Source organism: Urocampus carinirostris, chromosome 8 (assembly GCF_059441175.1).
Source record: "Urocampus carinirostris isolate Australia breed hairy pipefish chromosome 8, RoL_Ucar_1.0, whole genome shotgun sequence".
Taxonomy (NCBI): domain Eukaryota; kingdom Metazoa; phylum Chordata; class Actinopteri; order Syngnathiformes; family Syngnathidae; genus Urocampus; species Urocampus carinirostris.
In genome coordinates, this window is record NC_142356.1 from 24,296,702 (window position 1) to 24,310,914 (window position 14,213).

Below are 14,213 nucleotides of genomic sequence, written 5' to 3' on the forward strand. Positions count from 1 at the left end.
CCGTGCAATTTATACAAATAACAGACTCGAATGAATACTTCAACACATGCTTTGATAACAGGCCTCACATCATTGGTGGCAGATCTTCATCTCCCACCCAGATGTTTTTCTTTTTTGGGGGGTCTTCCGTTTTACTGGCCTTTCCTAACCCCGTTTCACCTCCAGGAGGGAGGACGTCGTCCGTCACGATTTCGGAAGGGGATACATTTATGACGTCCGCTCTTTTCGTTTTTTGCTCGTCCACTTCCTTCACCCCGGGCAGGATATCGAGATGTCGGACCGCATTGCTGACAACCGAGCGAGACAAATGCATCAAATAAAGGCTGGGGTGATGAAGGGATTTGCATCAAACATGCTAGTGCCAATCCTCGGTGACACTACTCTCACTGTAAGTGTGAAGCACATTGTAAAGCGCTTTGGGAAGTCTTCATTGACTTGAAAAGCGCTATATATAAATGTAGACCACTGTACAGAACATTAGGCACACACCAGCCGTCTAAAAGCATGGGAATCAGGGCAAGGGATTTACGGGTGGTCAAAATCTGCCTTTATGCATATAGGGGACAATTATGGTAGGTCTTGTGAGTCACTAGCTTGCTTGTCTCGAAAGCACAGGCGTGAAAAAGGCGACACGCGGGCCGGATCAGGCCCGCCAAGGGTTCTAATCTGGCCCGTGAGACAACATTGAGAGAAGTGTAAGGAAAAAATGAGCTGCAGTTTTAAATATGTCCACTTGATGCCACCCAAGCAGGCACCACTCGCAAAGCATTTGTAGTAATATTTCTCTCTACCCTCTTCTTTTTTGTCTTTCCTTTCTTTCTTCCACTCACCATCTCTGTTTCTTCTTGATCTATTTTTTTACCTTTTCTCCCTCTCTCAAACTCCCTCTCTTACTCTATTTCTCTTTTTTTACTTCCTTTGTACCCTCTCTCTTTCTGTCCTCTTTTCTATTTCCCACTCTCATTTTGTCTTTCACTCTTTAACATTTTTTACTTTTCTTTGTCTTTTCCTCACTCATTTGCTTTCTCTTTCTCATTCTTACTCCTTTTCTCTGTCTTTTTCTGTTTTTTTCTTTTGTTTCATCATTCTCCCTCTGTTACTTGCCTTCTCTCATCACTTCTTTCTCATTCTTTTTCCATCTCTATTATTTTGCACTTGTTTCCCTTTTTTCTCCTGTTCTCTCTCTCTCTCTCTCTCTCTCTCTCTCTCTCTCTCTCTCTCTCTCTCTCTCTCTCTCTCTCTCTCTCTTCTCTCTCTCTCTCACTCTTTTGCTCCCTCTCTTTTTTATCTCTTATCACTCTTCTTTTTGTCTCACAGTAAGATTCCCTGGTCCGCACCAGTTCTAAGCCAGCTGCTCGGCTACTGCTAGTCTGGTTTATTTTTTGGTAAAGGCAGACTTTTCACACAGCTCAATGGGATCCGCGTCTAGCCTCCGTCCTGTTAGTCACAAGTTCCGAGAGCAAAACGTCATAAAGTACCTTACGCCCGCCATCTTTTCCTCACACTTGGGAGCCACCTTGTTTCCAAAACTTTGCAAAGTGTTGTTTTTAAATGCACCAGGCACTGGGAGAAACTGCCTGGCAGCTGGACTGGATTTTGGGAGCCATGCATTCCTACGAGCCATCATGTCATCCTTCTTCGATTTCGGAAGAGGCTCGTGTTCATCATCATTATCATCATGAACTTGTTCCTTTTCAATATGAGCGCATGGGCTAGCTTCAATGGGAACTTTTCCTTCTTCCGCTCTGCAGCACAAACCCCGGTGAGATATTTGATATTATTCCACAATAGTGAGCAACTTAGTTGACATGTCAGATACCCCACCTGATGTTTTTCTCTACTATCTTAGTGCCCGGAATCTGGACTTTGCATTTTGATGCAGGCAATGGTAGAAAGCGGTTGTAAAATGCCGAAGAGACGCTTTGTTTATGAAAAACTCCAGTTCGCCTTGCCATCATGTCATCTTTCTGAATGTCTGGTATCTTTTCCTCAGCATCTTCTTCTTCCTCCTTCAATCTGCTCTCATACTGAACAAGACGAGCGTCCAGCTCGGCCAGAGAGCAAGGAGCTTTCGGAGAACCGGGTGCCAAGTCCTCCTCGGTTCGTCCATCTGTGAAGCTGTAAGGATGTCACAGAAGGCTCTAAAACCGACTTGTTGTATAGTTAAAACCGCACATGCTAACGACAGCTTTACATTAGCATTGCAAATGTGAGAATGTTAGTTTAGTTGAATAAACAGTATCCAACCATCGAGCCAGCGCAAGATGCTAGTATGACCATTGATGAATGTTTTCAAAGTTAGCATTATAGCGATCCTACTTTAGAACAATACTTCGCGAAAGACCCATCAAAAAATTCTACAACTGCCTAGGTGCATGCCTTTTTTGAATTCCAGTTGTTACCATAGTGTTAGCATTTCCAGTTTTAGTTAGTAAAACATCCATTTGTTTAACTATCTGTTTTGAATACTCAAAAGGACACTATGTAATATTTGACCATTAGATGTCGTATTAGTTAGTGCAACCCAAATATGAGTGCAACAAAGCACAAGGAAAAACACAAGTGGAGGAAACTCAAAGTGATCAAACCGTACCATTTTTCATCTAAAGCCTTTCACAAGGTTTTCTTTTTTTATGGGGTTAGCCTTAGCAGTAAGATGACAGACAATCATGTCAGCTCCCACTAGGTGATCTTCATGTGTACAATAGATGCACATTTTAAAAAATGCACGTTTATATGATAATCATTTATTTTTGCTTATTTTTCAAATCAATAATAGTGTTTTTGCCGAATTACGTTTTTAACCAAAAAATACACAATGTCCCTTTAACCATAAGGAACAATGGCAAATCCTCATTTACTGTATCTCTGTTTTAGGTTATCACTGAAATTTGAAACATTTAAACAGTACAATAAAAACATCTTGGGTTGCTTTCTTGTGATGTTGGCACTTCAACAGTCTAAAGTTTTGTCAAATTTCCTTACTTTTAAAAATGGTGTATTGTAAAATTAAATGTATTGCTACATTACTATATGCTAGCATGTTAACTATATACTGTATAGACGCATTTTAGCCGGTGTCATTATCCCACCCTGACTCAGTCAGCACAACAAATATTTGCTCTTCTTTAGTTTTTGGGTTGCTATCTCAATACGTTAATTATTTATTTTGGTGTAGAACTAATACAGTACACTTCTTTCCCATTCCACATCCTCTGTAAGAATCAAGGGCATAACATGATTTTCACTGATTTGAAGCAGAAACCGAATGGAAAAAAATGCAGATAGTTACATCCCATAAAATACAAATAAATAAACCAAAAGCTTGCTAACAAACACTCTGACCAAACTACTGCATCATCGACCCGGTCCAAACAAGCACAAACAGCCGTGTTTGTACCTGCCTTCCCGCTCTGAGAGCAGGTAGCTCAGGCCAATGGTCGGCACAGCAACCTTGGAATCGGAGAGGAGTCGTCCTAGCAACCCCGAGTCGGGCGCGCCAAATGGCGGCCCCATCTCCGTCACGCCCCCGAACCGCACCGATTTTACGGGGCCCCGTCCACCACTGCCGTACGTTTTCTCCCGACAAGTCCGACAGACGGGGACGGGCCCGGATTCGCTACAAACACACATACAGAGTACACAGAGAGGAAACCAAATGAGCAACTTCAGACAAATCAGACGGGAACTAGAGGGTATTTGGTCTTACTACAGTATTTGTTAGCTTAGCAAATGTTAGCATTTGTAGCCATTTGGAACATTATCACACTACAGAATGTAGAGGCCTAATCAAGCAGTATTGGCATTTTTTATGCATTTCTGCTATGTACAGTAGGTTAGCATATTTTGTTGGCATTTTTACTCATTCTCATTTGTACTTGAACACCGGGCAATACAATCCTAAGATATCTGCTTTAGTTTTTTTGGACCATGTTTTCTTTGTAAAAAAGTACATTGATTTAAGGAACGATACAATCAAAATGACTTATTTAATGAAAGGCCTGTTTCAGTCCAGAGTATGAATGTAGCTTTTGGGCCGAGTTCAACTTGTAATACCAACTACTAGCAATCGCGCAATTTAGCCGTTCTCGTTTGAAATACTGTCAACAGGGCTAATGGTTAGAATGTGATTTCCAATTTGCGCTGTTACTCTCTTTTATCTCCCACAAATTCAAATCCTTGACAATCCTTTGTAAAATGTCGACGTGTCTTTTGCACTCAGAATGATCTCTATACAAGTATGTACCACTCCATCACGTGCCCTTAGATCTTCCTCCTCCCTCCATAACAACGTACCGGTTTCTCGACTTCCCTCCATGGGGATGAAAGTTTCAGGGACTCGTTACCACCTGACCTCCGGAACGCCGCCACCCTGCCCATTTTCAATTCTGGACTCAAAACCTACCTCCTCAGCCTTGCCTATCCATAAGAAACTGCCTCACATATCGACCTCCTCCCCCTTTTAACTCTATGTGGATTTTATTTGTATTTATTGCTAGTTTGCGTTATTCTAGTTTTAATTATGTTTTATATTCTGTGTACAGTGACCATGGGTGCTCTTAAAAGGCACTTTGAAATAACATGTTTTATTACTATTTTTATTATTATAATTATGATTATTATTCTGATTATTATTGTTTTTATTATAGTAATGGTTAGCGCATGAACATATTAGCCATTACAATTTTCATTATCCATAAATAATGCAACAAGGTAGTCCTAATTGACGTGTTGGGACTGATGCGTTACAAACCTCCAGCAGAGGTGGCACCCAGATAAATTGATGGAATGAAATAAAATTTTGTAACACTACTGCTGTTACTACTTGGTGCGTTATTTTGTTACTTCTTTACTCTATAAATCCAGAAAATTAATTATTATTATTATAAATGTAATCATTGATATAACCTCAGATTGCTAATTACTCTTGCTTCACTTATGTTGTCATTTGACCTGGCAGATGCTAACCATGAAGGGTGTTTATATTTACCTACAAACTACGATTTAATATAGAGGTAGAGCCGTTTCAAGCATTGAATTTTTTCTCCACTACCGTATATACTTGCATCCAGATCGAATTTACAACTCTAAAATAATATACTGAAATCAGGGAGTCACCTTATAAGCACATACTGTATTTGATTGTGTGTCAAACTAACAAACTAACACGAAATTCAATGGAGTGAACCCGAGAAAAGATTTTACAGTAAAAGTGTGTTGAATTTTGGTCTTTTTATTTGTAAAATTATTTTTTGCAATACACCATGCCTGGAGAAAAAAAGAAAACATGTTGGACAGTACCCCAAAATGGAGAGGGAGATCCCCGCCAAGAGAGCCAAGAGACTTAATGGCAATGAAGTGTCTCGGCTAAGTGTTCGTTGGGTTCAAGAAATATGAAGGCTTTAATGCTTCCACAGATTTGTGTAAACATTTTCTTTTATTCATATGTTTTATTTTATGTAAGTATTTCAAAGCAGTTTTTGTCATGATTACTGATTTGACTCAGCTGTGCCCGCTCCTTTGGCGCCAACTGCCACGGGTTTTGATTGGCTCCCGATCAGTATTTGTACCCAGTCCTGTCTGTCCCCTTTTGTCAGTCCGTCTGTGAACCTCAGTTAACACTAGGCAAGCCTTTTTCGACCCTGACTCCTACCTGTCCCGTTTTTTGCTCCCGTCTGTTCCCCGGCTTCGACCCGTTTTTGATCCTGACCACGTCTACTCACCCGTCTTGGCTTTTGACCTCTTTTTGTCCCCGACCACGTCTTCTCTCCTATTCTGGCTTATGGCTCGCTTACGACCCGGACCACGTTTTTTGCTCTCGTGTCCCGGCTACTGACCCGTTTTTTCCGTCCCCGACTCCCCGTTCGGAGCACAATCCGAGCATGAGAGCTACCTGCTTCCCGCGTCCAGCAATCACCGGATCGTGGGCGCAACCCTTTCTCTTTCTTCCAATAAAACTTGTGAGAAACGCAACGCAAGTGGGTCCTGTCTCCGTTCTGGTCTTGACAGTTTTAGGGGGTCAGCTTGGATTGTTACTTGAAACAAACACATTTTTGGTGTCAGTATTCTGAAAGGGTAACTGAATTACTTTAAAATAAAGTAACTAGAAGCTATAATTAAATACTTTTTTTCAGTAACGCGCCCAACACTGCTAATAGATTTATTTGCCTTTCTAACTTTAGTGCAAAGCGCTAGCTTGTTATATGTTAGCATAACAACCATTAGCATTTCAGCCATTTTCATTTGGAGTGATGTTCAGCCACACAAAACCTCCTCTGTGCAATCTAATGACATCAGCGGCAAGCAGACAAAAAACAAAAGCCTCAGCACACAGCCAACAATTGCCTCTTTTTTTCCTCTGCAACACACAAACTCACAATGAAATGTACAATGAGACACAGACACACACAACGAATGGTCGGCACATTCCCTGCCCTTTTTAGAGCCTGTCAGACAGCAATGAAGTGCACAATAATGAGGAGAATAAATAAAGTGGTGAAAAGGAGCCAAGCGAGGGGGAACTAAAGGAGATTTAGAGCTGTTTTCACAGGAAAACAAGCCGCCACTAGGGGGCGGACTTTTGAAGATTTATCTTAGCGAAGCAGTCGTCTTCTTGATTTATTCAATGGGGTAAAGCTACAATACAGGCGCACCGCTTAACTGTGACACTTTAAGCGAGTAAGATTTGAAATGTTGCCAGACACTGGTTTATTGTAATTCCCGCATTATAGGCTGCACCGTATTATAAGGCGCACCCCCCAAAAATTGTCTTCTGTCATATATATTTCTGGACTATAGGACACATGGAATTTAAACTACAGTAAGAGCTACCGTATCTACTCATGTATACCCGTTGCGCAATTATTCTAAATATTGTCAATAATGCCACAGACCAAAACCACGTAACAATGTATACAACAAGAATCAAACCCGGGTCACAAAGGAGAAAACACTGAAACGTAACCGCTAGACCACTAGTGGTATTGATGACATTCGAAAAGGCATTCCATCTTTTCTCGTTATCACACTATTTTTGCGAATGGTGCCAGAAACAAATGACAGATAAAAGTGAAAAATGAAAGATATAAATAAAAGAAAAAAAAGCATGAGACACTGTGGTGTATCCGATGAAGAATCGTACTTTGCGTTTATTTATACCTTTCAGGATGAAATATTAATTTGCACCATTCTGTAACATTTGTTTCTGGCACTGAGCACAAATAGTGTAATGATGAGATAAACTTAATACAATAAAACCTTGTGTAGCAACATACACATATAAATACTGTATGTATATCCAATCGTATCCACTATATTTTGCTGTATATAAGGGGCACTTTTACATTTCTGGCCAATTTTGGGTATTTAAGTGTGCTTCGTAGTTTGGAGAATATGGTAGCTTACTTCTTTATACTCTTGAATTATAAGTTGTGAAAAGCAATTACAAGTTATATGAGAAGCCGCTCACATCCAAACTACTTTATAAATCCTGATTTGTGTGTGACTTATAGGCTCTGGAACGGCTGAATTGATTTTCATGAAAATGTACAGAGTTATATTTTAGGCCTCCGCAAGTGTCTTTAGCTAGGTTTGTGTCAAGGGACCACCAATAAATACCAACAAAATCGAGAAACATATGTTTTGTTGTGGGCTTTTGTGGGGTCTCTACCGCCCTCTGGCGGCCAAATTAAGTATTCCGGAACACAGATCATTCCAAGCAGCCGAATCGAATCTTCTATTGGATTAAACACCTTGATTGATGGAATTGTTTCTTATGCACACGTATCAACAAACAACAGCCCCAACATCCTCATCCGAGTAAAATGCCCGACAATGCTGAACCATTATCTTGTTATAGAAAAGAAAATGTGGTATTTATTTTGAGGACAACTTGAGGATACACACATGTGCATGCCCACACATGCATATTGAGGATTTTTTTGTGAGTGTGTGTGGTTTGGAGGCACCTGGGTTCACTCATCCTGAGCTTCTCCCACTTCAATACATCGGCCTGGCTCATAGCTGTCGACGTCAAGCTCATTGGTCTGTCCCGGTGAAATGGGCGTGGCCCAGCCCTTGCCCGTCTGAGAGCAAGGTCATCCATCCGTTTGTCCGGTGTCGCTCTAACCCTTCCTGCATCTTCAAAGTTTTCCTTACAATCCTCATCGTCGTTTTCCTTTTGGCGGGTAATGATGTCGGGGATTTGCTCAAGCTCGCTGTCCAATCGTTGGGATAGATTAATGAGTGGGGAAAATCCCACAGTGCATGCACAACACCCTGCACACCTATACACAAGAGTGCATGTTCTAACCTGACATCCTTGTTCTTTAATGTTTCATGTGAAGATCGCCTGATGCCTTCCCAACGTTCCTGGTCTTTACTGCTGCACTCTAGCAGAGGAGGCACTGTGACAAATTGATGCACCCTGGGCACCGATGGGCCCCGGAGAGCTCGTCTCGAAGCCAGGTCATCCTTGCGAATGTCTGGCACTTTCAGGCTTTCGGCTTGGTCCTCCCCATCCGAGGAGGAATCCCAAGCCGATTTTTGTGTGCTCAAAAAGTCATTATCACGGCGAAGGATAATATTTGGAGATGGTGGTTTTTCAGGGTTTGGGGAGGTGGTGTGGGAGGAGCTGCTGAGTTGAAGACGGGAGGGCAACAAGTCATTGCAGAAAACTGCAGAGTGGTCCATTCAAGTGACATTCCACCATGCCAAACGTTAGTAACGTGCGTGATTCCACGAAAACATTAGTCCTTCCAATTGACTGGAAAACCAAAACCATGACCTTTTCGAGGGAACCTCGTTATAAAATAAATAGAAACCAAAAGATCCTTGATCATCCAAAACACGGAGAATACTTCATCCTCAAGGTAATATTAAGCTAAAATACAACCTAAACAAAAGACTTACTACAACAATGGTTAAGTAACTGGACTTGATTAGTTACAGTAGTAGTAGTCAGGGCTTGCGAACCAAAAGATTAAGTTACAACTAAACAGTAAATTAAATTAAAATAATAACTGTATATTGTACTTGTTACTTAGGAGGAAAACTAACAGGTTCCAAAAAAGTTAACAGAGGAAAGTTAATTTAAATGTGTCCACCGGCAAAGTAAAATAACCATCAATTAAAAAACAATGCAACTAACTAGCTATCAAAGTAACCAATACGCATAGCAGGCGACCGACTAACTAACCATCTAACTAGTTAGATAGATAGATAGTAAACTATCTATCTATCCATCTATCCATCTAGTAATCTATCTATCTATCTATCTATCTATCTATCTATCTATCTATCTATCTATCTATCTATCTATCTATCTATCTATCTATCTATCTATCTATCTATCTATCTATCTATCTATCTATCTATCTATCTATCTATCTATCTAATTGAGCTAACTAACAAACTAACTAGCCAAATATCATGATCTAACTATGCAACTCATTAAGTAACCAAATTCAATAGCTACATACGCAACTAACTAGTTCAACTAACTAACTAATTAACTATATTTTAGGTGATGGCTAATTGAAATAATATTTTAAGCAGATAGTGGACGAACTAAAATGTTAAATGTGTGACTAATTTTATAATTGTTAATTATATACATAATTAAGGTGCAAAATTGAAATATATTGAATTACTTCGCCAGCATTCAACTCAACTACTTCATTGTGGTTCATTAACCAACCAACTCACTGTAACTAAAGCCAAGGCTCGCTCACGTCTGTATAAAATTGGATGTAAGCAGTTATTCATCCAGCAAATTTGTATCACAAACAATATGTCAGCACTTCTCAAGCAGTTAGTTGTTGTCTAACAAGAACAGCACGGCAACAACCAACAAATCCGATTAATTAACCACTCTTCTTTTACCAAGCAGCATGAGTTTCACAATCAATTTAAAACTCATTAGACAAGGTCCAAACACAAGACTCCAAAAGCTGACCTTCCGTAGCGAAGGGCGGCAGGCAGGATTTTGATACCTGCCTCCTCCAACCTCCGCAGCCTAGTCCGTTCACACACAACTTTTTCTCCCTGGTGGTCCGGCGCCCAGGTCACGCTCTTTGAGCTCTTTTTGTCCTCGGCGGGACTGTTTGATGCTGAATTAGGGAAGCTAGGTCTTATTTCAAACATTCCAAAATCCCCATTACCTGCGCTGCTCTCCATCCTCAGCGTGAGATCTCCGCTTTGCGCTCAGGACGTAGAGGCCAGCGTTGCTTCGGTTGGGCAGGAACTGGTTGAAGAGGACGGGGGTGCGGGCCTCGCCGCTGGCCGCCCGTCGGGCTGACATGTCATCTTTTTGCACGTCGGGCCGCCTGCCGCCGTCGGCTTCGGGGTCGCCTTCTTTTCCTGGCATTGTTAAAAGATGGGGTCAAGAAAATCCATCTGGTTGCTAACTGCACAGGCTTCACATCTCCAATGACTGCAAAAAACAGCTGCCACATCTGAGACACAGTAACACACATACAGCTGTCCATGTGACACAACAAGGTTAAACCTTCCCGTTGGACACGCTTGCGTCTATAAATGGAACTTGGATTTATGCGTTCTGAGAAAGAAGACGTACGTGCCAGCAGTAAAATCTTATGATTCGTTTTAATATTGTAAGTGGTAGCAAACCTTCCGTGTTGCTTCGGTTGGCCACGTCGGGAGAAGGGCTGTGTTGCGAACGTGAGCCGAACGAGTCCAAACTGTCAATGAAACAAAGGACTGTTATCAAAACCAATGAATGGCTCTTAATAATACCAAAGTCTCATTGTTGGACTACACAATCAAGCTGCAAATGTGGAGAGGTCGGAGAAAAACCCCTTTTGTGCCTCTTAGTGTTGAGTCAGTTTTCTTACATGTTGCGTTCAATAAACCAAATGAATATCTGCTTTCTGGCTAGATTTATGTAAAATTCTGTATCTGTTTAGTGAGTTCTTCCGTAGTTGATGTGTATACATTACTGTGATCTCTCGTTGTTTTGCAATTTGTACTTCGGGTTGTAAATATTTATTAAAATTTTAACTCTAACTGAGCTTTGCTGGATAGCAGAGCACATTTTATTTTCAGTTCAGGCTGCTGAAGCGTGCCAATGTGGCTTTACCAAAATGAACTGCCCTGTGTGGCTACAATCCATTATCCCCGTTTACTATTGCTGAGAGCAGGCGCCTACTGAAAGCTCTTTTTTGTTGTTCTGTCCACAAAATAATGAGCTGCACTCACGTGCCACGATCCATTATCTCCAAATCCATATTGCTGCAAACGAGGACCATGAGAGTGCATATTTGTTGGGTCTGGTAGCTCTGTTTTGCAGTTATTTCCACTTAAAATTAACTTTTCTTGAGCCACCACAAACCATTATCTCTCATCCCTTTATTGATGGGAGCGGTGAACAGTAGATCAAACGTTTGTCAGGCCTGACGGAAATTTAGCCCACCGTTTTTCTGCCCAAAATAAATTTGGATATGCACATATAGCTGGGGGTGCTGGTTCCCACATTATTAAACTACAGTATGCCTACATACACTTGTAATCGCTTGAAGGTAAAACAATCAATATTAACTGTTGGATAACTTTAACTGCATAACTAGCTCTACTTAACTAACCTACTGTAACTACCAACCTAAGTAAACGATTAAAGGTCCTTATGGTTTTGTGGTTATTTACTACCTAAAGTTGATCAAGTTTGACTGACCTATCTGACTGTTTTGTTGATGTTCCTATAGTACCGCCCTATAGTCGGGTGTGCCTTATGTATGGAAAATATATGACGTAAGACCATTTTTGGGGGGTTTTGCGTTATAATCCTTATAGTGCAGGAAATACGGTAACCAAACACAATTGTGTTCATTGTACATTGTTTTTTTTCTGTGTGTGTGTCTTTGTTTGACTTTTACAGCGTTTTTCTGACCTGTCCAGAGAGTTATCTCGAGTGTGTCTGGGAGGTGAGAGTGACTCGCTGCGCTCCGAGTCCCAGCAGTCGTAACCGCTGTCCCGAACGCTGCGTTTCTGTGAGCCGTCAGCTGCCTCTTCGCTGTCCTATGTGCACAGGAACAAGCAAAAACATTTGTTTAATACACGAATAGATTATCATTTTATTCTCTTACTTTATTGCTTAGAAATAATTATCAATACTTGTATAGATTTTGTTTGTCCGTAGAGTCCATGAAGTGAAATTTATCTATTTGAATTAATTTCTAAAAATAGCATTTTATTACTTTACCTTCACCAGATTATTTCTTAAAATTAGGTTAAATAGACTTAGACAACCAATACAAAAAAACATTCTAATATAAAATCACAATGACCCAACTCTGGTGAGCTAGTTTCAGAACAGGTCCCCTGGTGCCCGTGAGTTGGACACCCTGGTCTAGATCTATTCTATCTATCTACCTTGGTCACATTCCTTGAGAAGGCTAACCAACAGCAAGACAAACACATATACAAAAACAAAGAAAAGAAAATAGCAAAAATTACCAAAAAACACACAAAAAATTTACCATGGCCAACCCAAATGCCCAAACACCCAAACAAGTTAAGCACCTCGGCACCCAGGTTCGTCATGCTTTCGTCCCTCCAGATGAAACGGGGCACAAGAAAACGGCCATGTCACTCGGATCAAGGTGACACAACGCTCTCATCTGTTCAACAGCAGGGACCGACAGCTTTCACTGGTTTACCCCTGCAGCATCATAGAGGTGCCCTACTCATCCCTTGGAACACGTATAAACTTCCCACTATACTTTTAGAACACCTCTCTACTCATTCCTATCACCAACAAGAGCGCAAGCCTCCACTACATTTAGACCTCTCTCCTCCAGTGCACTCATAACACCCTCCATCCACGTCAATCGTGGCCTTCCTCTTGGTCTCCTTCCATTTACTTTTGATCTGTAGATCCTCTTCAACCATCCATGTGTCCAAACCAACCGAGTACTCTCTTATCCACATGCTTGCTCAGTTCCACTACTACTCCAGTTCTGTCTCTCACAATTTCTATTCTCAATCTATCCAATCTTGTCACTCCTAAGAAATCCCAGTAACTCTTGAATCTGGTCACATTACAACTTTTTTTTATAATAGTGGTTTAATTGGTCAAACAACTTGCTCTTTATCTTAATGAATTTCAATTGTAGCATCAAAGATATATTCAGTATTAGAACAGAGATGAGATAAAGACCCTATTTGACCCTCAAAACAGGAGTGAAACTAAACAAAAGAACCTCTTGGTGTTCACCCCTGAGACAACAAAAGCAACCCCCGACAGCCTCTCCGACGAGTCGGTTTCAAACCAAGTCCTTCCCCCACTCACCACAACCTTCATGTTTGCCAGAAGAGCCTCGAATTCTTTGAGGTCGAGGGTGGGCCCACTGTAGGAGGCGCAACCGCTGGCCGCCTTGCCCAGCCAGAATACGGTGTTCAGAACCTGCAAGAAATAAACCAAGGATTACTGAATTTTCCGTGCTATAAGGCGCACAAGATTATAAGTCTCTCTGTTAATCATACAAAGGGTGCACAGGAGCTAGGGTCGGGATGCTTTTTACCAAAAGAGCCATAAAAGCAAAGTTTGTCTTTTTGTTACAGAGCCACACCATATATTTTGGGGCCAAATTCAACAAAACCACCAAACCTGCTCTCCAGACAAAAGCTAATTCTACAGCACATTTTAAATAATTTAAATAATGACAATGCCAGAGCCTGTGTCCCATATCAATATGAATATAATACTTTCATTGCCTTACAAACAAAGGTTCCGGACCCCTGCACTGGAGTATAAGGCGCATGGAAATAACCTATGGGTCAGATTTTTCCAACAAAGAAATGGGTTCTTTGGTTCACCGGAGTAAAACAACAGTAAGAGCTGGGGTTGCATAGGAAAATATTTAAATAGATTCAAATCATAGAACAACAAAAAAAGTATTCATAATGAACATTCGGAAGTTAGCGTCTGTGCTGCCATCGAAGTTCTGCATTTTTCTTTGTTTTCTTTAAGCAAAAATTAACATGTTAACCAAAAGAGGGCACTCCAAGTCTACTCTGTACTGTATGTTTGTCAAAGGCAGAACAGTGACCTAACACTGGCACAAATGATTGGGAACCAACATTATTTATTTCTATTACATTACACAAACACAATTTAAACAGAAATACATAATATTGGATGAAAAGCTCTCAAATACTGAGCCCTGAAAACTGAAAAATACTTTGTTGCATTTTTC

The 14,213-nt window shown here is 40.9% G+C and overlaps 1 protein-coding gene across 1 annotated transcript in view; it reads right to left on the minus strand.

Annotated features, from left to right (window-relative positions):
- LOC148361297 (uncharacterized) overlaps positions 1-14,213 on the minus strand; it is a 53,608-nt gene that overhangs the window by 21,054 nt on the left and 18,341 nt on the right. Inside the window, exons 6-16 of the mRNA XM_088342046.1 lie at positions 13,307-13,420; positions 11,906-12,033; positions 10,630-10,700; positions 10,161-10,359; positions 9,956-10,099; positions 8,312-8,635; positions 7,968-8,216; positions 3,401-3,619; positions 1,825-2,118; positions 1,479-1,745; positions 69-287 (exon numbers count right to left, since the gene is read on the minus strand). Coding sequence (XP_088198172.1) covers positions 69-287; positions 1,479-1,745; positions 1,825-2,118; positions 3,401-3,619; positions 7,968-8,216; positions 8,312-8,635; positions 9,956-10,099; positions 10,161-10,359; positions 10,630-10,700; positions 11,906-12,033; positions 13,307-13,420 — 2,228 coding nt within the window. The remainder of the gene's footprint in view (positions 1-68; positions 288-1,478; positions 1,746-1,824; positions 2,119-3,400; positions 3,620-7,967; positions 8,217-8,311; positions 8,636-9,955; positions 10,100-10,160; positions 10,360-10,629; positions 10,701-11,905; positions 12,034-13,306; positions 13,421-14,213) is intronic.